This window comes from Zonotrichia albicollis, chromosome 4 (assembly GCF_047830755.1).
Source record: "Zonotrichia albicollis isolate bZonAlb1 chromosome 4, bZonAlb1.hap1, whole genome shotgun sequence".
NCBI lineage: Eukaryota > Metazoa > Chordata > Aves > Passeriformes > Passerellidae > Zonotrichia > Zonotrichia albicollis.
Window position 1 is genome coordinate 22,710,102 of NC_133822.1, and position 26,220 is coordinate 22,736,321.

The 26,220-nt window shown below is 37.3% G+C and overlaps 1 protein-coding gene across 1 annotated transcript in view; it reads right to left on the bottom strand.

Annotated features, from left to right (window-relative positions):
* Nucleotides 1-3,950: 3,950 nt before the first annotated feature.
* MTPN (myotrophin) overlaps nucleotides 3,951-26,220 on the bottom strand; it is a 30,052-nt gene continuing 7,782 nt past the window's right edge. Inside the window, exons 2-4 of the mRNA XM_005482765.4 lie at nucleotides 12,045-12,158; nucleotides 11,027-11,110; nucleotides 3,951-6,542 (exon numbers count right to left, since the gene is read on the bottom strand). Coding sequence (XP_005482822.1) covers nucleotides 6,456-6,542; nucleotides 11,027-11,110; nucleotides 12,045-12,158 — 285 coding nt within the window. The 3' untranslated portion in view covers nucleotides 3,951-6,455. The remainder of the gene's footprint in view (nucleotides 6,543-11,026; nucleotides 11,111-12,044; nucleotides 12,159-26,220) is intronic.

Here is a 26,220-nt window from a genome sequence, read left to right on the forward strand (position 1 = left end):
TGTCTCATCTCTAAATGTGCTCTTCTGTGCTTCTGAGAACATTACTGATATTGACTGAAATTTGTACTAAAAAACCCTTTTAGGTGCATAAAGACCTGAGAGATAATCCTCCCACCAGCTTAAATCTTAAGTGAACAAAAGAGAAGGAAAGAAGTCGATAACTGAAATACAGAGAAGTCTGTGTGATGCCTAGAGAGGCTACCTAGAAGAGAAGCTGGACTGTGTTAAAGGAATAAATAAATAATAGGTATTTATTAAAAGGCCTTCAAAGGATACACCTTGGGCAGTACAAGATCCCCAAGATGGACTCATGGACACAAGTTTAGACACTTTAAAAATTTTGGTCCCTTTACATATTGGGGTTAATTGTCCAATTACAGATGCAGGTTATGAAATCCCATCCTCCCAGATTGCTCTCCTCAGTTCACTGCTGTTTACACTTTTTGGGCCCAAAGCTGTAATGGTGTCCTTGGTTATCAGGCTGGAAAAGGATTGTTGGTCTGACTAAACTGTGAAGAGAACTTTCTAACACTTTATATGAAGTTCAGAGTTACACACTAATGGATCATGTGTATAGTCATAAAAAAAAAAAAAAAATCTGCTGCTGTTGTATTAATCCCAGTTCTAGTGGCAGCTCACCAGTATCTCAAAACCTGTCCCAGATTTATCTAGGGTAGTGGGTGCAGCACTAATTTTTCATAGCAATCTTTCAAAAGTATAGATGTGAGGTATCCTTCAGCACAAATCTTCTTGTGCAACAGATACACACAAATACATGCTAATTTTTTTTTTGGCCAAAATATTGTAGAAGATAATTTTTTGCTGTAAAAGGCGAAATTATTGCTTCAAAAAGAGCGATGAAAAAAACCCTTTAAAATAGTGTTGCAAGACAAAGCCCAACAAAATATTTATAAGTAACAAGAATAAACTTTGGGAAAGACTTCTGGAATGTAAAACCAAAATTTATTTGCCATAGATCTGGTTTGGTGGCTGCACTGAGAAGGTGGCAACAACCAACCAACCAAGGTGTTTTGTGTCAAACAGATCTGTTAGTTTTCCACTGAAAATAATACAAGAATAAATAAAAAGAATGCTGAAAGAAAAAAAATAAAAGGTGGCTGGACATGGTCACAAGAGGCTGCTACTCAAAACAAACAGCTACATATCTTAATTAAAAGTGCATTTCAAAAGGAAAGAGGAAGCATAGTTTTACTGCCATGAGGAGTTACATACTTTTCAAGACTTCCCACCTCCAAATACTTTTCAGACAAGAGTTAAAACATTAATCCAAACTAGATCTTGTTTATTTTGTGACAAAAGCTTAAGTTGAACAAACTGAATGTTCTTTCAAATGCAATGAGGAATTACTTTCATTTAGAGGAAAAATAATATGAAACACACAGAAAGAAATGTTTCAGAGTTGAATATTTAATATATGCACCAAAACTGAGCTCACTGGCCAAGAAACTATTTTTGACACTGAGTTTTGGACCCTTCAAATTTATGTTCAGCTTGAGACAACTGCAATAAATTTTCCTTTAATTAATTTCGATAAATGTATTGAGACATGCAGTCTGTTGTGGTTTTGGCACACAGTCCTGCCTCTTAACTTGAATGGCCACGAGATGAACCTCAGTGCATGAAAGCCTCTATTCTTAATTTTGAAATGTTGCAAAATTGTGTAGTAAACAAGGGGTGACTGAAAAGCACAAAAGAATCCTGTGTTCTGTGGCAGCCTGCAGTGCACCCGGCCCAGAGACATTCGGGACATGGGAGAATGGAGAGGTGCACTCAGGTGCTCTCCAAACACCACCTGAAGAGTGAAGATACAAGAGACTCCAGGATTTCTATTTAAAAGAAGGCTCTCCAAAACATTAGGTCACAATAGCAAGTAATGGTATTTAAATACAACACTTACAAGTTTAAAATTAGAAAACATTGTTTTGACTGCTAAGGTGGGAAGAGAGGAGCCCTGATCCTAGGAAAAAAATGCTCATTTACTTCCCAAGCAGACAAAAATTGCATGAGTTCCAAGACTCTGAAGGCACTGCATGAAACCAAGTGCTTGTCAAACACTCATCTAGGAAGTTTATGGCATAGCTTAGAGTTGAAAGCTGTTTCCAGATGTCACATCATGAGAAAAACATAAATATTTTGAGGAGAGCTCTGAGAGTATAGCGTTCTCCAAACTGAGAGAAACAATCCAGTGGTGCAATTGAAAAAATTCTTTTCATGGCCCAACATCCTTTTGGATGGGAAATCATTCTCTTTCAAAAGATCAGCCATAGACAAATAAATATTAGAGACTCTTTACCTGCATAGATGAATTTGGTTTGCCAGTCACTGAGGAATGGGAGTGAAAGAAATCTGCATTTTGAACCAAGAATACTTCTTCCTGTAGAAAAACTGCCCATTAAAAAGAGCCCCAAAGTCACACCAAAAACACTCACAGAACAAAGAATCAATAATATGAACTCAAGAATTGAAGCCCACACACATCAGTTGCCATTGCCCATTAAACCATTTGAACTGCTTTGGCATTCGTAGTGAACACACACTTGTTCTCTCCAATATTTGACTGTAAGGTTGTGCATACAGCAAGAGAAGTTCTGTAAACTTTTCAAAGTTTAGCAGAGAAAACCAGGAAAATTTAATTTATTTTGAAATATTTTTTTGATATTTATAGTTCTTCTACTTTGACACATCTTCCTGTACTTTTCTTTATAAGTGTCTATTTAAAAATAAATCATATCAAACACTTCAGGCAATTAGAGTCAAATCTCTACTGACAAGCAAAGTTAAAAAAGGAAGTCCTGACAAAGTCACTGCAAAGATGTCACAAGAATAATGAATAAACATTTCTATACAATTTTATTCATACTTCACAGCTGCGATTTCTGTTAATAACTGTTTTCAATTTCTTTGATGAAGGAGAAAGCAATTTGCTTCAGTCTTCACAGGTAATAGAAGGAACATTCCTCTCTCTACAGACTGTCTCCCCGAATTTAACATGAATAGATGATCTTCTACCTTAACCATTTAAACAGGAAAAGCAAGAATACAAGGCCACAAAAATTATCAAAACCCCCTTTAAATGGGTGTACTTTAAAACCCCCTAAAACAACCACAAACAACATTATATATTCAGTTTTCAAAGCAGCTTCTATTCCATGTTTCTTATAAGCAGCAGCTAAACAGTACATGTGAGCTGGAACTTAGATGCAGACAAATAAAAAGTTGTAGCCTGAGGATAATAAAACACAGGAACATAAAAAGAAATGAAACTCCAAATTCTCCTATCGCACAATTCAAGTTTATTCCATTCATTCTTGCAACACAAACTTAAAAATACAGTATCATTTAGCATTCTGATGTCTATGAACCATGATAATGATGAACCCAACTGTGTCAAAACAGTTAACAATGGTGAAAAGAGAAAGTCAAATATCAAAATGCACAGAGCACTATTTTTCTTCTGTCACTGCGTAGAAAGATGATTGTTTATCCATTTACAAAATATAATTAAGACAAGTTTGTTTTGAAATTTTGCATGCAACACTGCAATTGCTTGACCTAGGACACTCTATTCTTGCCAGCCTCTTCTACAAATAATCAATGTTATGCTCAGTTCCATTTAATTATTGTACTCCTTTTCTCATTTGCTCCCTGTAAGAAAAAGGGAGCAGAGGGTACAAAATTGAAAATAAGTATACTTAAGTTTATAACTTATTCAGCACAAATTTCAAAAGAAAAGGTTTAAGAACAGAGTGGATTTCCAAGTATATGCAATTCCAGTCTGACAAAGTATTTAAATTCTGTTTATAGAATGAAAAATAATTTACAGTTTGGTATTTTTATCTAGTTAGGACCTACTCAAAGATAGAGGAAGCCACCCATTATTTTTTCCACAAAATAGCTAACAAGAAAGAAACAAATGAACAAGCCCAGTCTTGAGACAATTACAAATGTATAAGCTTTTTTTTTTTTTTAATCCTGGGCAAAATGATTAAACACCTGTTATGTAGTGCAAAAAGCAGAAAAGTATTTCTTCTTTATAAGCCAAACATTAAATGCCATCTTTTTAACTATCTCAAAAGGCAGCTTGGGTATATATTACAGCCAAATTAACACCTGACTCACTGAAGGTTGTTTGCTTCTTTTTCCCCCCCAGGGTGAAGTAAGAAAAAATAAGGTGTCCCCATAATCGTAGAAAAAGGGAGGCAAAATTGCCTCAGTGAATCTCCAGAAGAGTTAGTACAAAGATGATGTTTCTTTGCTCACTTAAATGAGAGTTAAAGGGAAGGGCAGGAAAGAATACAGAAGAAAAAAAAAAAAACAACAAAAATACAAAACCACTAAAGCCAGACAACTTGATACTAATCAACACAAAAAACTTGAATAATCAAGTTCTCCACGTAAAAACAGATTGCAGTTTTCTAGACTAGTATTTGAATAGCTAAGTATCTAATAGCATAATATGGAGGCAAATTGATGCCAAAGATTGTTACTTTCATAGCTGAATAAAGAGTTAAACCTATAGTCTGTGTTCACACTATTACAATGACATGACAATCCAAAACTGATCAGAGATAAGATTAAAGAGTCCTCTTATAAATAGTTATTAAAAGCATTGTTCACCAAATATTCTTGTTCTTTTATCAGCAGTTCATCAATTGATTTATTACTGATTTCCAACCCTCTGTTCTTCCTTGCCCCCTATCTCCAAGAAATAGAGTAATTGCACTGTACAGTTTATGGCCAGAGTTGATTGTTTTCTCCACTGCTTTTCTTTTGCTATGTGTAGATGTAAACCAGTTCCTGCTCTCATTTTACACTCTCAATGCAATGCATTTCATATCCGAGACATTCAATCCTAATATGCAAGTTTATTCAAGTAAAACTAAATCTCCATTAAATACAAGTGGTAGTCACCAGTCTACTTCTATATATCCTTTCAATTTCAACAGTGATACCAAAATAATATCAGCTACTTTTGTTTAAGAATTCACCTTGAGAAGTTATATTATATACATTTGTTTTTCTGTATTGTGTTTGTTACCAGAAAGTTTGAAATCTGTATTTCAAAAGAGAGGAAGATGTAGAGTTTGTGGAATAGAGCCTGTTACTCAGTTTTAAGTGAATCAGGAGTCTAATGAAAGTTTTCAGGATGAAAGCCAGCAGCTCAGATATTCCTGAGGACCACAAGATGTGACAGGAGTGCTTACAACATCATTAAATACCTTCCCATCAATGTTTAAGACTGTCATACTAGTATAGTAAATCTTATCTAAAAGTCAATGGTTAATGTGGTATGGTCACACTGGGAACTTCCAGAACAAGCCTCATGCCTTAATGGAATTTAAGAGGTTCGTCCATTTGACAATGAAACACTCATTTAAAGATATGCACAGTTTAAAAAAATTCTGTAGTAGTTAGAGCAAGTTAAGACTTCTGCTTGTACATCTTCCTGCTTCTATACATCTGAACTTAGAAAGGTTCTATGTTTACCAGAAAAGTTTAGCAATAATATTCAGCTGATCTGAATGGCTAAATAACTACTGTTCATTTTCCACATTTGCCTTGATTATCCTTGTGTACCAAACAGCCTGGAGCTTTCACACGTGTCTAGGAATTTTATGCTGATGTGGTGAGTAAAGAAATTTCATCTTACATTCCTTTTGGAAAAAAAAAAAAACTACAGTGAAATTTTGATGTCTCTCTCAAAAGTAGTTACTTAAAATGTCTGTTCTGGACTAAAACAAATATGGGATAGAAAGACTTCAAATTCAAGCATCCAAAAGTACCTTGGCAGATATTATGGAGTGTAACACCACCATGCCTCAGCTGGTCTTTCTTGGTTTGCTCAAGAGTCAGAAAACATTAGTGTGACATCCAATTAGTCAATATAAAGAACAGCTCCAATAACTAGTATCAAAAGTCCTCAAAACTGCCACAGAAGCTTTAGGCAGAAGAAGAATAAAGCTACCCAGTGAGAGAGAAGAGAGAAGAGCAACCCAGCCACCTAAATTACTACACTTAAGATTATGGCAGACACTAAGAGCATGGGACTATTGTCCCCTTCACAATTAGTTTCAGGTACATAGCACAGTACTTCCATCTAAAGGAAGTACTTTCATCCATCTAAAAAAATCTTAGTACTAATCTAGGAGGCTTACAAGCCAAATATTCAGCATGGTCTGTCTTCCTTTTTCCATTTTCACTAGAAATGGGAAGAGATTGTGCACTGGAAAGAAGTCCTAGAGGGACACTGTTCATAATACTTTTCAACCCTCTCCAACCCGATTATCTTTGATAGAAGCCCCTAACTAGTCTGACTCATAAAGAATTTCCCTCCCCCCAAAGTATTTAGCTGAAGAAGCTGGAAGATGCAAAGAGTGACAGACAGGCAGCAGTGTGAGGCCACAGGAGAGACATTTAAGATATCAGTCCATCCGTCACTGAAGAAGAGTCTTGATTGCCTGGTTGTCAGTGGCTTCAAAGGCAGTTAGTCCATCTGGGCCTTTCACACTCTTATCAGCACCCTGGAAACACAATGGGAAGGACTGTCAGTTCATAAAGCCAGGCTAAATCACTACAAATTGTGTCAAAAGATACAAAATTTGAATCATTATATTGATTACATACAGCTTTTCACTGCAGTGCCTTGTTTTCATTCAGAAACCAACCAGACAAGATTTATGTACAGAACTTTTCAGCATGCAGTTAATCTGAGTTTCCAACTTGGTCATTTAAAAATAAGGAAAAAAGCCACAATTTTTGTTACACAGAAAGTTACAAGTCCAACAAATTACCAGTTAATCTTAGACGTATTTCTTATTTCCAGCAACTACTACTCTTACAAAAACAAAAATTCAGTGTTACACACTTCTACAAAATCTACGGTGCAAGAAGCTCTCACATGCTAAATGACACAGGTAATACCTGGAAGAACTGATTTACTAACAAACCATACTATATTAGTTCTATATCATAAAATGACCACACTCGTCAAGGATCATGCTTCTCTTCCATTCTGAAAAAAAAAGTCCCTATTGATACATCAGAAAAACAACACCACAAAATCATTCCAAGTCCAAAACTGCCCAGGTTTGTTTTGAAAGAGTTACATCTACACTTAAAAGGCAACCAAACAGAACAGGGAGGCAACAGGAAAATGAAGGATAATGGACCAAGTGGATAAATTGGAGGATAATGCATCAACTGGATAAATCAAGGAATTAGAATAAACTGCTGCAAGTAAGCACAAGCACTGTGCCAGATTTATGGGAGAGGAACAAAAGAAGGGAAATAGAGTGATTAACTAGTCATGTTTGCTTTGAGCACTGTGTAATCACATTCATGAAAGGGAAAACACAGGCTAAACTGTAAATAGGGTAGCTAAATAAGGGGACAAAAGTTATTAGAGATCACAGGACTGATTTCAGAACAACTCTGCAAGATGATATGCAAATCTCAGTTGAAAATGACAGGAAAAACACTCTGGGTACAAACACATTTTGTCAAAAGAGTGTACAGCAGAGGCTCGTCTTCAGTTTATGCATAAGCTCTCCATAGAGTAGGTACAAATCCCTTCTCAATTACAAGGAAGACTGTTAGTTACTATTAAGGACACTGAATAGTTTAAGGACATAATGTACGTAGAATTTCCATAGTTTCTTCACTAATTAAACACACAAATCCCCACTGAACTTCCATACATAATACCATGGCGGTTCCCAAGACAACTCTCACTTCCCTAAACTTCTCTAACAGTCTAATAAACTGGATCTCATACCACTGTGATGTGCTACCCATGCTAATTTTCACAATACAGCATATTTCCCTCTCTGACACTTGTACACTCTTTACTTGCATGTACTCAACCTGCCATTTGAAAAAGATGGTTCTGCAGTGGTTTTTATGGCAGCACTGCCAGTCTCGTGGTCCAGTGGCCAAACTGATCCTCTTGGAGCTGCTCATCTTCCTTGTGGCCCCTAGAGACTCTCACTGCAAGAGATACATTGAGTTCACTCCAGTGACAGGAGCAACTTTTAATACTTCCTCTCTCCTATCACTGTGTAACATCCTTGGCCCAAACAGTACAAGGATGTTGCAGTTCTTTGCCATAGGAACATGAGCTGAATTAGCCTGTTCCCAACAAATGACAATTTGGTTACTGCAAACACACACTTGGGCTGAAACCATGGGAACATGGCTTGTAAAACATTTACTTGTCCCCTAAGAAAACCCCAAGAGATTTAGCAGGTATTCAACACTTGTAATCTTAGTTGTCCAGGGAAAAGAAAGGCAAATAAGAGTACAAATAGCTTCTTTTGCAGGTGTTGATTATTTCTACTGTTTAGATAGCACTCAGATTAAAATCTATGTGGAAATCAAGAAGGCTTCAAAGCTGTTCATTGATGGAAAATCCTGATTTGAAGAAAAATGGAACTATCCGGTAATTGACCTGACAGAATTTAAAGAACTTTAATTCACAAAACTCTCCACCAGTGTACCAGAACTTGGGGTACCAAAGATAACAGTTAACTGAGGTAACTTTGAACTATAAAGAGAGGTTTTAATCTTAACATAGGACTGCTCTCCCCCTCTCAGAAAAATACTTCAGAAGAATTATTGACATTCAAGACCTGGGTTTCTAAAACAGCTTTATTGAATATAGGATAAGAGGGTCATGACTACCTAAGGAGGACACCGTTTGTTAAACTCAGTACTAATAAATTTAGAAAATTGGCCATTAGCTAGACAGAAAGACTCCTGCCTACATTCAATAAAAAGAGAAGGAAACAACAAAGGTCAGGTCAAGAGGACTTTAATTTGCAGAAGTACAATACTGCCTGGAAGCAACTTTATTGAAAAACTCATGGAAGTACAATGATTTCATAGTATTCTCTACTTCCCCAAAGTAAAAAGTTCCTAATATTTGTGTTATGTTCTACCTCGAAAATACACATACACAAATAAATATAAACCCTCTCTCCTGGGCAGGGTAATAACAAACAACGATGTTTGCCCACTTAAGTTACCAGGCAAAGCACAAATGTTAAACAGGCTCTGAGAGCCACACATGAGCTACTTGGCTCCAGCTGTAGCTCTGGAAAAAACCCAAAGCAACAAGCACAGAAGCCATGATGAGAGCTGAGCTCCCACCAAACTGTGAAACCAGAACTGGGGGCACTTAACAAAGCTGGGAGAAGATGGGTTTACACAGCAAGCAGCAAACTGCTAAGAAGAGTTGCCAGATGACACAACAGAGGCAGATGTCTTGTTCAAAAAGTGCATGGATGAAGTCATGGCCAACAGATCTGCCAACACTTCTGAACAGGGGACAGATGGATGCACCTCTGAAATCCCCACTACAGCAACCATGAATGAGGGAAATGAGCGAGCAGATGTGGTCATACTCACAGCTCTTCCTTTTGCCACTGTCAGAGAAGAAAAAAGGGGCTAAGCTGCCCAACTTGACAGGATATTTCTCGTAAAACAAAAGCAGAACTATTTTGGAAGTTGAACAAATGGATGAAGTTTGTTGCATCCTATATAATAGCCCTCATTCTCTAAGCTTTCAAAACTGTTAATTGTCTATTTTAACATACTGGCTTCTCTGACACTAAAAAATCACTACTTTTTACATTACAAATCAAACATAAGATTATTAAAGAAAACCAGGGATCAATGTCTGAACCATTTCTTGAAATACTCCTCCTCCCTCTCAATAGTCGAGAGTCTCAGGTAAAAGGTTTCCAACACCTCCACAGTCCATTCACCACACAAAGCAATGGAGAATTTGGCTAAGGAACAGGGAAGAACATTAAACAGTCAGGAATTTTCAGATCTTTCAGTAAGGGCTGACTCCTGATTCCCAGGTATCTGCTACCAAAGAACATATGACTATGGTACAAACAAGGCATGATTAAACTAATGTTTATACAAGGTTCATAAAATAACTGTGTTAAGAGACAGAACAATCTCTACACATAAGCCCTGCCTCAAACAGACAGAGCTGATAAGCCAACTTCCAGTTTATAAATATTTTATCAGCTAGCCCATGTAAATGGAAACAATCAACATTTAACTCTGCATGAAGAAATCTGAAAGCAATTTATTCTTTGAACTAATCTAGGCTGGAAAACCCTCCAAACCAGAAATGGAAATAAATCCACATGGGATAAAGGATACCTTATTTTCTGATGATCCTAAATGAAGGATCAATCCTCAGAATAAATTTAAGCAAGTCGGACACACCATTTGAATTGTAAATTAAGAGTCACTGCATTTGTTTACAAAAAAGCATAAGTAATATCAGACAATATCAAAGTTAAGCGAAATTCATGCAGCATTAAGGCAGTTAAGGAAAACTTTACCCTGGAAGTGGCACATAAAAGTATTACATGGCAAGAATTCCTTTGGCCAAATGATTTAAGTGTAATCAAGAAGGAGTGCATGTGAATGGGCAAAAAAGATTGCTTGAATTAACTACTGGCTTTGTAAAATTGATCACTTGTAATACAAATCGAAGTGCAAACAGAGACAGATTCGGCTTATTCTCCTGAGGACAAAATTTCCAAGCTGTAGGACAGAGAAAGCTTGGCTTACTACTGCGATTTCCCCTCCCTCTGCCAACCCAGATGGGTTCTCAGTCATCTGGCAAGAGTTGAGGGAAACCACACCTCTGAGCAACTTCACAGCAGAGACTGCATCACATGAAGCACTTAAACAGCTGCCAAAGCCAAATCCACTGAAGGAATGCATTTTTTTCCCCTTACTGATTTGCAGTTCTGCTCTTTAGCTGAAGCCCACAATACTCTTATGGTCACTGTTACTTTTGCTACACAACAGAAATCCTTCAACTTTCAGCTATCTTTCACCATGATCAGAGTACCCTCTGTTTAAGCATTTGTTTGATGTTCTGAACATATCATCTGGAGCATCATAATCTTATTGCAAAAAAAAATCCCAGTAATATGCTTTGCTAATGGATAACTTGTTCAAAACATTCCTATCTCACCTTTGACAGAAGCAATTTCACACAGGAAACGTGGCCCTCATAGACTGCTGATAGGAGTGGGGTAATATTGTGTTTGTCTGGAGCCTGCAAATTGAGATACAATTACTTGAAGGACAATTTCATACAGCATTATAATGTTTCACAGAACTTCTTAATTTTCTTTAATCAGTAAGGAAGGAAAAAACAGTAAGGAAGCAAAAATTTAAGAATATTAGCCAGAAATTAATTCCATAGGATTTTTTACCTCTTTTTTATTACAGGAAAGTTATCATTTTAAAAAGAGGTAATAGCAAGATATATTTTCCACAAGACTTCAAGGTATCCCAAAGCTTGTCCATAATTTTAGGCCAATTGTGCAGTTTCAGCTGACAAATTTTGCCCAATTTAGAAACACTACTCCTAATTCTCCCATTTCACAGGCAGCATCACTTCAGAAAACAGTTTTGGCTGAAATATTCTTTTGGCTGTCTTCTCTCTAAACTACTCCTGGAAAGAGTAAGAAATGCAGCAACTGAAATGCTATTTTTAACTCTTCCCCAGCTAGGAAAATTCCTAAGGAAGAGATAATCTTCCCAGACATCCAGGAGCAAAATTCTGGCATTTTTGTTAGGAACTAAAGCTAAGATGTCTTACATGTTAACTTTTGGACATGCATTCTAAGGCACATTTGGGGTGTATGGTTAAAGTATTTGGGAACTTAACTTCTGGAGGGCTGATACAGCTTACTCAAATCTTTTCAAAACAAGAAGCCGTGCATGTCAAGCTACAGGAAAATGTCTTAAACAAGAAAGAATGTCTCCAAAGAAGAGACACACTTTTTTCCAAAGATAATTAAAACATTTAATAAGCATAATTGTGAACTTCTAACCTCTAGAATCCCACCTCTCAAATATTTTGAAATGCATCGAATTGTTTAGTTTGACTTTTACTTTTCCGTGACCATTTAAGCACTTATACCAATCTCTTTGGTGTGTGGGGGAAGACTTTAAGACCCGTTTGCAAATACAATAATACATACATTAATGTCAGCTCCTTTCAAGAGCAAAAATTCCAGAATCTCAAGCTGGCCACAGTCTGCTGCATAGTGAAGAGGCTTCCTCCCACCTTCGAGTGTCCGGTTGACATCTTCACCCTTTAAAATAAACATAACCTCATCAGCAAAATTTTAGAGTTAACACAAGAGGAAGAGCTTGACAGAAATCCAACACCTTTAAACATGCTGAAGAATATTCCACCCAAATATTTCACTCACTGCCCAAGAAAAATGAAAATTAAGCAGTTCAACTTCTATTACCTCACATCTGCACTTATGACTATAAGACAACATTGATCCCTTGTTCTGTACTGCATCTCAGGTGTCCTTCTACACAAGGTACAAGTGCACAAGGTAACTCATGATTTAAAAAACCAAACCAATACAAAAACAGAGCAATAAAAAAAATCATTAGAGCTTGTACATAATGCTCCTCTTGGCTCATTTTGCTTCTCTTGCCCCACAACTAGGATCATAATTATCTGCCTAAGTTCCTTTATCTGCTTCTATGAATACTGAAGCTTTGCATAATGACAAACCAGCTGCATAGAAGTAAGTCAGCATCATAACTACCAGCGAGTCCAGGCCATCCATAATTTAAAACCCAATTATGAAACTGTCCATCCTGTTTTATAAATAGCACTTGCCAATTCTGCATGATACAAACAAGTCTGAAGAGTCAAGCAGATCAGGCCACAGGAAGTTGTACTCTAATGCCTCTCATACGAGTGGATTGAGACATCTCTTAAGGCGTAAACAAAATTTAATTTACTGAGTACCTAATCAGCTTTGTTTCCTCACCTTGGGTTGTGCAACTAAGGATAAACTGATTTACTGCCCTTCCTTAGTGACAAGAAGTTACTGGAAACCAGCTAGAGACAAGCTGTGTGGTAAGTGGCTTCTTGTTCTTATGTGCAGGGAAACTTAGTGTTTTAGGAAGTGGCTAAATTTTGCATCATACCTCAAGCCCTGTATCTCCACAGAAAAACAATCAGAAGAATTTCAGCTGCAGCACCAATTCATACTTCTCTACAGAGCCCCTGCAGTTCCTCCACTCCTGTCCCAAAGCTTTAGAAAGCGCACAGAATAGAGGGATTGACATACATCTTCTAGACATTATTTCCCTTCTAAGAATGGAAGGGAAGATTGCCAGAAGGAAATCTTATTCTGCTTTTGATGTTCTATATAATCAGAATTTTACACTACTAGTCAAATAACAAGATGACCTCGTTATTCTCCTCTCTTCTCAATAGAATATTCAATTATTCATCATATACCCTTGTAGCAGATAGTATTGTGATGTAGTTTCTCATTTGCCGAATTTCATTGACAATTAAGTTCCAATTTAAAAAAAAAATACCCAGATCAAAGTAGACTAAGAGCACATAAATAGTGTGGCAAAGCACATAAAGAAGCAGCATATACTTATGTTGAACCTCTACCTATACTTTTATTTGCACATGGACTCTTCCCATAATTTTAAAACAACTGGAATTTACATAACCCGTCATGTTTGCTGATACATTAGGGATTGGGTGCACAAGTTTGAGAAGCCAACCACATGAAAGCTACACAATAACCAACCCAAACCAAAACAAACTCCAACAATCCTTGTAAAGCCTGACACATGCCAAGAACACAGCAAGTAAAGGAGCATGGGAGAAGGGCAGGCAAACAAAGTCCTGGGACAGCACACAGTCAAGCCATAAAGTTCACAGTCCAAAGGACAGTTAAGAGTCATCACTTCTCAAGATTAGGACAATCCAGCAAAGCTCTCACTTCCTTATGCTTATAAATATTATTTGGCTCACTGGCTTATACTATAGTAATTTTTCTTTTGTTTTCCGAAAATAAAACAAAGATCCTCTGTTCTCTCCTAAGCTGGCTGTAGAATAAATTCCTGCTGGATGATGAACTTTCAGACAAAAAAAAAAAAACAAAACACAAACTCTTAGTTTTTTAAGATACCCATAAAGATGATGAAAACTTGTTTATAGGGGAGTACCTAGCAAAAAGTTAGCAAATAAAGATGTCCCAAACAGAGATTACATGATACTGACTATTGGCACTGAGAACACATATCATTAACATCCAAAGTTAAGCATCAGAACAGTTTAGTCTGAATTAACAGAACACAGACATAATGTAAGTAAGAAAAATTAAAAGAAACTGAGTACTCCTATATTCTCCAATAAACCAAGTCAAACATCCAGTTGTTTCATAGGTTTGAAAAGCCACTGTAAAACAGACCACTGAATGTCATAAAGCTATTCCTGGCCTTGGACTCCCAGTCCAAGAAATACAGAAGTAGGAAGGGAAGATAAACCAATGCATTTAATATACAGGGATCAAACTCTGGCAAACCCACTTGTTTCAAATGCAGTCACCAACATATATACATTAGAAAACTTGCAGGACTCTTCACAAATAATTTCTCTCAGGTCTTTAGATCTCCTATTTATATTGCCTACGGCATCTCTCTGTAGGACAAGCAGTGTTTTCCAAAGTGAGGTGTGAAAACCCAGAGAAGGATGCAAGACAATCCACTGGGGCGTGAAAATAAACTATATATTGTACTATTAATAAAATGTAAAAATAGAATTTATTTCACCTTTACTTCATCTTTAATTTCCATTTTTGGGTATATTTTATAATGGCACATTACACAGTATACAGGAGTACATACTGAAGCTGACTTAAATATCAAGTCCCAATCCACCTGCTCAGGGCCAGGCTGGATGGGGCTTTAAGCAACCTGGTCTTGTGGAAGGTGCCCCTGCCATGCAGGGGGGTTGGAACTAAATTTTTAGGCATAAGATAAAGACTTGAGCCCCTGCCTCATAAAAGAGACAGCTCTGATGAAGGTGTGGCTGATTATACCAACACAATGAGATGAAGTGGTCTCTCAAGCCCTGTCAGAGGTTGGTGCAGGAAACAGCGCACAAGTAAAGGTTCAAAGAAAAATATTATCTCTGCATCAAGTTTTCCAAATTTACTGTGGTTTTGAGTAATACTGGCCAAACATGCCATAAAGAATGTTATGAACTTGGGTATCAGCAATCTTATGAGGTGATGATTCTCAATACAGAACTCTGAGACAGCAAAGTAACCAATATATTGGTGGGCTGAAACCCACCTGAAGGTTTACACTAAAAATCATCATCCCCTGCAGAGGCCCATGGCCAGAATCTATATGAACTGACTTCCTTTACACCTACAGGAGCAAAATCTTCTGTGCACAAGACCAAAAGTGACAGAATGATTCTTCAAGGAAGTTTTATGGGACTTCTTCATTTTCTAGAGTCTAACAGAGCAGCAATGAGGTTAACCTGTGTATTTGGAGGAGATACAATTAAGACAGAATCAAGGAATCATATCACCCTCAAAATAAAATGTGGCTTCAGTCAAAGGTCAGGCTTCTCCTGAAAAAAGATAATTTATTTTCACTTTCTAGAGTAGACCCACACATTCACTAACAATGGTGCAAATATTTGTGCACAGCTTCAGAAAGTAATTTGCCCAGGCAAAAGAAAATACATGATCACCCCTATAGTGACCTTCCAGAATACACTGAATTTACTCAGTCAGCCATTTAAGGCTAAGTCTGCCATAAACCACATTAATCACATTTTTCTTTTCAGATGAAAGACCCAGGGCACCAGCTATGTATTAGCACTAAAAAACATGTTACACCCATGAAACATCAGTTCCCAGGTATCGGCTTTAATCCCCTCTATTAAAATCTGATTATGAGTAAAGAAAAGCCTCGAATTTCTAAGCAAGATGACACAGGAGACTTCTATACCCTATTTCAAAAAGTCACTTAAAATGGCTAACAGAAGAACTTTAAATTAGGAGATCTTAAGGTATCAATGTCACTTAAAACATGGCTTTCAATTTTTCACTGCAGGACAAGAAAATAAAACCTGGAAACTCACTTCCAAATACTTTTAAGAACTTTGCTTTTTAAGTAACTAAGAGTAGGAATCATTATAGCACCCTATAACGCAACTATCACCCACTTTCTGTATTGGAGCAATTTAATCCATAAAAACATCTGTTCTAACTAATTTCTTAAGTGACTACTGTCAAAAATAGTTATTCTTGAACTTAATTCTTTCATTACCCTCTCTCACACATTTTCCTTGCTTTACCTTGTCTTGCCAATATACCTACACTAAATCTCTTGTTACATCTCATGTCCTTTTCTTTACCTCTAGTCGAGGCTTTGGCTTTTTAAGTTCCATCCCTGCACACCCTGGGGACGTGTCTGTGTTTTTCTTGGGTACCCACCCCCAAATCCCATTTTTATGCTCCCCTCTTTCTTTCTGAGCTCAGAGAGGAGATCCTGACAGCCAAGCTGCCCTGAATAAGTTGTGCCAAATTTAATTACTTTTTCTTTTGAAGCCCTTGTTAAAAGAATGAACCAGAGTTTGCTGACTCTGTCCCTAATGCACATTATGACATCAGCTCCATGCAAATGAACAAGTTTAGTCATAAAGTACATGTTCTGAAGCTCATTATTTTCCAGGGAGATTATTTAACCACACCTAACTGACTCCATCCTTCAACTGCCCCTGCCTTTCTGCAGCCTTTATTACACAAGGCTGTATTCAATGCCTGCCTTGGTCTCCCTTTATCTGCTAACTCCCTCTTTTCCCAGCTCCTGCCAGTTTCAGAAGCATCAACACTTGAAGACAAATGAGCTAAACTCAAGTTTAACCTAAACTAGGTTATAAATTTCACCATTAACCTAATCTAGGTAAAACCTAACCCTACAGCCCACTCCAGGTGCTTCAAGCACAGGCTTATTTTGCAGTGGCACAGGAACTGAAACCAAACCTGAGCCAGGTGTTCACGTGAGCACTGTGGTTTGTCAGAAGTGTTGTTCTAGAACATTACTGCCAGGCTACAAATGCCACAGCTCACCCTTCCCTTTAGCACCAGCTTTTCTCCTGTGTGGCAGCAACAGCTTTGCTACTTCCAGCCAAAGTCTGACCCTTCCCACCCCTGCACCAGAATTAGTGGCTGAATGATGAATTCAGTGAGGGAACTAATCAGTGTGAGATTTGATAATTTCCTTCATCTGTTCCATGACTTGGCATCTGAACACACCAGCAATTAGTAGCTGGGATTTACACTGCAGTCCTACCACAGGAATAGAAACTGACAATTGCGGCCTCATTAAATCCTATTGCATAGGTTAACTGTATTAGTAGAGCAGTGCCTGTAATACTTATGGCATTAAAATGCTCTTTCAGATTTAGAAACAACTCCATATCCCCATCTGTGCTTATCATGCAAAAATAACTGCATCTCCTGTTTTCATGCACTCCTTTCATTTCAGTTTTAATGAAGGAAATCAGACTAAATGCAGTCAGATGTCCTTAGAGGGCAGGGAAGCCTCTTGCAGGAGCTACTGTGTAATTCCTGTCTTCATTACACTAGGAAAGAAAATAACTCACTGTACAGTCTGCTGCATTACTTCCATTTCTTTGCACACAAGGGATGGCCACCCTTACAGTGTATTAGATAACTCTGACATTTTAAGCATAGCAACAACTTTGCTGTCTCAGTGGGAAAGAGGAAGAGTAAAAAATCCTCTTTCTATAAAGAAAAGTTTAGTCCCTATGCATGAGATATTTTGACTATTTTGCTGCATATTGAAAATACTACTTCCAAAATCTTCATATTTACTATTTTCTTCACAGACTTTGTTTATGCTGTTTGTATTGTTTGTTTTTAAAATTCAAAGAGATTAAATGAGATGGCAGAAGTAAATTAACAATGTTGGATATAATCTTAAGACATGCTTTGCTAGAACAGAAATTACACTGGTATCCACTGAATGAAACCTTTCTCTCCAGTATAACTAAGTTTTAGTTTTTAAATCAAGCTAAGTGCCTGAAATGTTAAGTTCTATGTTTTGTAGTGGAACATATATAAACTGAGCTCTGAAATCACTTAAGACCAATCTATTCCTTAGTCTTCTGAAGGAAGAGCAAGCTTGGATAAATCACACCTGTAGAAAAAATTATTAGCCATATATTCAAACAGTTTAGAAAACAATCTTGCACTTCCACAGTGGGTATGTGGATGAACTGATTATGACTTAATCTTCCCCAAACACTCTATTTCATTTTCTCAGAGCTTGAGTCTGCTCACACCCCTTCAATCATTCTCCACTGTAACTTTATCCAGATTCATTCATCACTGGAAAATCTTTTACAAAAAGCCACAAACCCACTCTCCCACCCCTCAAAAACCCACAAACACCAGGTAAGTACTCTGAAATTGGAAATACATTAAGATATTTTTTCCATTCTATTTAAATTCTCAAAATGGTTGCGTTTTAAGTACATAAGCCAAAGTACTTTACTGTTTAACCTGTGTTTGTTTCAGTTGTATGTTCATAGAGTTTTCAAATGTTTACTGCTGCCACATGGCAGCTCTGGGTCTCATCTAACCAAAAGTTACATCTCTAGTAAGGAAAATGTAAACACCTTGACTGAGAATCCCTAAAAACAATACAGTAGAAACAACTGAAGAAAACCACCTAAGGTAAATCATTCTACAATTTCTAAAATAACTGGGAGCTCATAAATATTGTAAGCCAAGCACAAACTTCAGTCCATACTCAAACAGCAAAAACAACATGATGTTTTTTATATAGTGAATCCACGGGTCATAAACACTGGTGCAAATGAGGGAAAACTTAAATACCACACTTCTGAAATCTGACTAATAATCTAAAAATATAAAGAGAGTTTAATTCTACAAGCTTGTCAGTCTAGTGACTCATGCCATTACAGACTATTTAAGGCTGAAAGGAAACTTTGGAGGTTATGCAGTCTAACATTTGCTCTTATGTAGGTCCAATCAGATCAGGATGCTCAGCTGAGTTCCACAGACCTCCAAGGACTGAGGATTCCAAAAGTTCTCCAGGCATAAGCCCTTTCATTTTGATCATCCTCACAGGAAGTATTTTTTTCTCTTACACCTAATTAGAATTTCTTGCATTTTATTTGGAACTGTTTGTCTCTTTCACTGTGCACAACTAATCACACTTCTCTATATCCTGCCCTTTGTACAGAAAGATAATTATAAAATCTTCCCAAAATGGAAAAACCCAAAAATGAACAACAAAACCCTAAAAAAACCAAGCTACCACAATTCTAACAGCATCAACTTGTACATCCTTCACCTACCAATAAAACTAGAGGTAAAAAAGCTTTTATAATTTTTTTCAGTAGGTCCTATACTTCATAAAACAGTTGGTACAGATCTTCCTATGCATTCCAGATTCCTAACTAATTTCAGCTGTCATACCTCCTCCATCTCTGCACATTTGTACAATGTTTCTAGATTCCTCCCAGGTGATAATTTTGCTTTCCCCTTCTCAGAGTATTTGTTATAAATTCTTCAAAGTATGTGACACGGGATGCAAGCTGCAGTATTGAAAAACACTCAGCATTTCTCCTGCTCTCATGTGAGAGAGCTCCAAGTTCTAAAGAAAGGTCCCTGCAGGATCTTCTTCACTTTAGAGAGGCTGCAGTACCATCTTATTTGTATTCCAACAGCACAAGTAGAGCTAAGCACAGGAACAGTCTGGGCAGAGAATGGATTGAGAGCTACCCTGGGCAGAAGGACTTGGGGGTGTTGGTGGATGAGAAGTTTTGAGACATCCCTGAGAGCCAAATGTACCATGGACCCCAAAGCCATGGGGCCAGCAAGGCAATTCTACCCCTCTTCACTCACCTGGAGTGCTGTGCTCAGCTCTGGGAAACATTTAGATGAGATATTAGGAGGAAATTCTTTACTGAGGGGGTGAGGGGGTGGTGAGTCACTGGAACAGGGGGCTGTGGATGCCCCATCCCTGGAAATTTTCAGGGCCAGGGAGGATGGAGCTCTGAGCAACTTCATCTAGTGGAAGGTGTCTGTATCCATGTGAGGGAGGTTGGGACTAGATGATGTTTTAAGTTCTTTCCAACCCAACCATTCTATGATTCTTGAAATAACACAAAAAAGGACAATCTGACCTTTCATCATGGAAACAGAACTTAATCTATCTTTCCTCCTCTGAATTCTTCTTCCACAAATCAGTTGATCAAGCACAGAACTGGAACTTCAAATACTCTGTTTTCAATTAACTTTGAAGATTTGAGATAAACTAAAACTGACTATGAGCTCAAACACAAAAAGTCAACACAGCAGACTGAGTTTTAACAATGAAGACTCAACTGCTACTACCCCAATTTTCTTACTATTGGAATTTTATTGAAACGATCCTTGGGCTTATGTGCAGAAGTACTAAACTTCCCATATGGCCTGAACAAGAGTGTTTTCCTGCTCCTCAGTTTGCCTCTGGAATGATTCTGTACAGATTCCATTCTGCAAACCTTGTTCTCACCTAAAGCACCAATTCACACACTGCCAACCTTAACTGCAAACTGGAATGAAACACACCCACACACCCAAGAGATGCATTTTTGTAAAATATGCTGAAGTAATCTGACAGCACTGTAGAATACCAGCTTGCTACACAAAACCAGTCACCTGGTCTGCCCTTCAGGCCTTCACTTCAGTGATCCCAGAATATTCCATCAGAGTCTAAAAAGCAGCACTGACTTTGATGAAGTAGTTTCCATTCGTGCCAAGACAAACTGATTTAGCCAACCAAAATCCATACTAGCACTTTCACAGGTCCCTGGAGATTACCAATAGGAAAAGACTTCAGGTATGAATTACTGAATCCATTTCATGGTATATCTAAAAAAAATTATTTATTGTTTTCAAGTGTAAAATTAACATTACTCTAAACACCTTTGACTAGCAGACAAAATAAATTAATTTCTTCTTCCAAGCTGGCTATAAAATTTCTTTTAAATACTTTGTTATGGTAACTGAAATGAGCACCAATCTGAAGCAGTTTTTGCTGGGTAGAGAGGTTAAATTTTTGCATCTATGACAGGAACTGTCACAGCCTTACATTGATACAGCAAACAGACCCTCACATCATCTGCCTTAATACAAATCTGAAGGTAACTGAACCACCAGTCCAATACTTTAGACAAGGAAATAATTTAGGTAAGCTTTTGTGTATTTCATCATAACACTAATCCAGCGTGCTGATTTCACATTCCCATCTGTTTTAGCTAAGAATTCAAATGACCAGCTCAAAATGAGTCAGTGCAATGTATCATTTAAACTTCTGTACATTTTTTTTTCCTATAAATGGAAAAAACTCTTGACATATGATGCCTCAAGGGTTGCAGACCTAAGAACTGGGCAGAGCAGATGGAAAAGATAAATTTCACATTTCCACTCAACCTGTTTTATTGAAAAAACTCCTAAAACAATGCGTGAGGCCTAAGAAGAAGCAACAGTATTTGATCATTTCTGCCCAGCAAGTTTATTTGGTCTCAAGTTTTCTTGTCTTTATCTTCTGACTCACAAGAAAAATGACCGTGTTTCACTTACAGTCACTAAATATTCCAACCAAGAACAAAAGTGGAACCTGGTAAAATAACTAGTAACTCAAAGTCTGGGTTAAGCCAAAGAGCAGAAAGGGAAGTAAAAAGATTAATGTTGTAAGCTGTGAATTGTTTATGATTTTGAAGCTGATTTCTTCAGTTAAAAACTTGCAATAAGATCCTTCCAGAGCCAAGGAAATCAACTCACTGCAACTGAAAGTAGGCAGTTTCCAACTGCAACTGCAAAAATTTTGTCCCAGATCCAAATTTTCATGTGAATCCCCTATATTTTCAAAAATTACTTACTTTCAGTCCACCCAAAAAAATCACTCAGCCTGCACAGAGACAAGAGCTATTGCTGCTCAGTGGTTCAGCATATTCCAACCATTCCAGAGTTCTCCAACTGCAGCCTGAGTGGACTACAGTTGTCTGCACACAAGTGAACTGAAACAAATGACCTAGATTTGTTGTGTGGGATAACCACTTTGCACTTGGAGAACTTCAGAAAACTCAGAAGTTTGTTGGTTTTTGTTTAAAAGCTGAATGTGACTGCATTAGCTAAGCCTTCCTACTGATTATTTAATAACATCTTTTCAACTCCTCTGGGTGTTTTATTTCCCATCCTCTAAATTTTATAACTTGAAGCAAAAAGGAATTTTCTCCTAGATGTCTTCTTTCTACCCTGTATGCTTTGGGAAATATATGGGACAAGCTGACTTTACACCTCCCCCTTATCACATCTTACTGAAACAAACAGAAATAGCAAAAACATCCACAAGAAATCCTGTACAGATAGTGATCAAAAACCAAATCCAAGTTAACAGATGTTGAGAAGGGAACTTGAACACCTAAAGTTAAATCCCTGTGGAAGCGGCTGAAAGCATGAGTATCAAATTTTCATTATTTTTCTGGACTCATTTCTAGTATTTGCTATTAGTTTATCCTGCAATATCCAACTGAGCTTCTGTTTAAAAAAATATGAAAAAAAGGCTACTCAAAGAATTTCAGGACAACATTCCCTCTAAAAGACCCTTATCAGTTTATCAAAAAGGGGTTTCTGTTCTGAGGATAGTGTGTGTCTCCAGCTGGCATTTTGTAGCAAGTTGTACAACCAGAGCAAACAGATGTAGATGTCCATGTAAAAAATGTATATCTACTTTGCAGTTCTCCACTTAAGGAGAAGCCTTAATTGCTAATAATAAGACCAATACTTGGTCTATGAAAGTTAAGAAAATGAATTATGAACCTGATGATGAATTTTGCCTGTCTTTATATCATATCTAAAGTACTCTGAAAAGCTTTTAAAGCACTGCTACAATTATTCTGGCTTAAGCCAACAAAAAGGTGCTTAACAAGCATACTTTTCAGGTTTTGTTGGTGGTAAACAAGTATCTAGCTTATCCACCATAATCAAATGCAATCTGAAGTCCTTTGTCTCAGTCAAACGAATACAATTCCAGAAACAACTGCTAAATAAACTGAACTACTGAGCCATCTGTGCTTCAGTTGTATCAGCATTTTGGGAGACAAACAAACCTGATACATGAGTTGTTCTGTAGAACAGCAATGAACCAACTGTTTCCTAGCTACAGCTTCTAGAAGCTCATGCTACAATCCCAGCTTCAAAGATGTGCTAAACACTGTTATTGAAAATAGCTGTTGTCCCCAACCAAAAATGCTCAACTTGTGTAAGATTTGAGTGAGAAATAATGTAACCCACTCACTACTTGCACCAGCAAGGGATGAAACAGCAATGAAGGGCCCAGTTGTGCAGCTTCTCTTAGCTCCTATGAATTTCCACTTATAAGTTTCGTCAAAAACTTCCATTTATAAGTTTGTTTCTTAGTTAGGCAACAGCTCAGAGTAATGGCAGCAAATAGTTCTGACAGAATAAGCTGCTGCCGACAAATGAATCATTGCACTCTGTTCAGATTAGCCCTTTAACTGATGAATGTTAGTGCATGAAATATTCTGGATGATGAACTGAAGCAGCCAATGATTAGACACTTCCCAAACGGTCTCTGCTTAGAAAGATTGTTAGAATTCAGAATTAAAGTTCAAATGCTTTAGTTACAGCATCAGGACTCCTCTGTCAGCCCTGATATGGAGGGCAAACATAAATAAAAGCCTTTAACCACTAATTCTAAAGAAATAGAGATCAATCTAATGACTTAAGTTGACACAAACCTAATGTTCAGTGTTAGGCACTGCATCTAGTGCACAGTCCATTTTTACAGGCAACCCTGAGCTGGCCTAAAGGGGTTGGATTTTTTATTGCAGAAGTGATTGGCCAGACTTCATGTTTTACCAGTGTATTTTGGATGATGTGATTTGCATGATACCTATTCTAAGAGTACACTAAGCAGAAGATATTCCAGCTCACATGGGTGCCAGACAATTGCTAAAGAGGAGCCATCAACCATACACAAACCAGAATCAGAGCATTAATTCTGTTTCAGTACTCAACCATCAGCAAACTGACAACAGATGACACAATGAAAACAGAAAAATCTACAAAACAACACCTGTTCCTGCAAAAAGGAATTTTTTTTTCAAGCTTAACATGTCAGAAACTGCTCCAAAAGTTGAGCAGCTGAGCAAAGGATCCCAGCCATTGCCACGCATTCTGCATTGAGTGTTAACTGCCAATTTAAACACTTTCAGTTTCTGGAAGAGCCCCACATCAAGTTCTGCACTAAGCTGCTCAGGACATGTTGTCCAAGGAATGAACAGGAAGTGGATGTTTTCCTTTGAGGCAAACACACGGCGCCAGCTACTGGGTTTCAGTTTCAATAGATGCCAGCTTGATATTTTGAATTCTCTGCATGATCTAAAGACACAATAAGTAAAAAATCCCTGCAACAATAATAAATTAAAATTCTCAAAGCTCAGGTTGTACTGTACCAGGAAGCGATGAGAGAATAAACAGGAAGATGAGTGTATCTCCCAAAGATTATTGCTATGGATAAAAATTCCCTGAATTTAAGTTATTTAATTGGGGCTTAGCACCATAAGCAGGAATTACCTCTCCAGAAACTGAACAAAAGATATGTCCAAGGCAAAATCAAGTGTTCTATCAAATCCAAAGCAATGAAGCTTAGCTTCTAAAAGGGTTTTCCTATAGGATTAACAAGCGTTATATTCCTGTGCACAGTGAATTTCCATTTTCTTCATTCAGCAATGCATAAAAAGATATGAAACGTCAAAAGCAGCATTAATGAGTTCTAGAAGTTTTGTGCCTTAATACAGAGTTTTGTTGACATGATGAAGCAGTTGGTGATTGGAGTCATGCAAAAACAAAGCACAGAAGCAAAAAACTAGATCAGAAAAGCTATTTTTACAACCATAAAATAAATGCTGCTTTCTAAGCAGTATATACTTAAAAACACATGCATTAACAACTACTGAATGGCTCATAAAACAGTTATACACACTTGAAATATTCAGCCTCACTGCAATACTTTCCTTAAAACTTATAAATATTGGTATTGCACATTTAAGTTTGAAATAATCCACCTACAAAAGTTAAGATATTTTCTTCAGGAATTACTGTTGAAAATGTTTTAGTAACTAGTCTATTGACTTGTCACAGAAATGGAACTAAACTGCATCTTATGTTATACTTTGATTAGAGGACCCTATTTTGAAAGTAATTATATTTACTGTCATTATGCCCAACATAAATTTAAATAACAGACAATTGCTGTTTTTATCATGAGCCAAATTTAAACTATGCTAAATATCCAAGACTTTAGCCAAGAAACAGTTAACAGCATTACTGAAGTTACTGAGGAGTCAGCAATCTAAGAAATTAAGATTCTCACAAATGCCTCACTTGAATACAAAGGATTCTGTGGGGTTTTTTGTGAGTCTGATTTTTCTTAATACAGGGCACAAACAGAAATGCAGATTTCACCTCACGGGAACTCTCCTGGCCTCTTTTTTATTGAACTTGAAATCTTCTACTTTCAATTGCATTACCTGAATCAAGCACTGGAAGCATTTTCAAACAAACAGAAAAATACTTTTTAAACATTTATTGCCTATGGTATTTGCTTTCATAGTATCATTAACAAATCAGTTTAAATGAGAGATGCTGATGGTAACTGTTCTATGGACAGCTCTCTATCTATTGTCTCAAATGGCCTAACAGCTCATCTTTCCTGCTTGAAGCTAATCACTAATTTATAGGTCACAAGTGTGTTCAAAAGCAAATTCATAAATGACCAGAGTTTGGGAAATGAAAGAATCAGTCATGCAACAATAATTATCAAGCCTTCTTAGCTCATCAGAAACTCCGAGCACTCAATTTTGTTGTATAAAGTGACTCGGAACATTCTCTGAACTGCGGCTGCAAGTGTGGCAGGGCAATCTCCAGAACACCTACCTAGTGATGTTTTGGTCTGCTCAGCTCATTAGCCACAGCATGCAATTACTCTCTTTGATTTCCAAAGCATAGCTGAAGGCTTAGTGAAAGGATTTCACCATTTCCCTTCAGGCCTGCAACCACTGAGGAAGGCAGCAATGTCCCTAAGCAAAGACAAAACTGCAGACCATATTATAACTCTTGGTGCAGCAAGAAAGAATTTTTGTGTCTTACTTTGAAGAAATGCAATGCCCTCGGCAAACAATGTATCTGAACTGAGCTACAGAATTACACTGCATAAGAAATACTAATAAAGAATGTA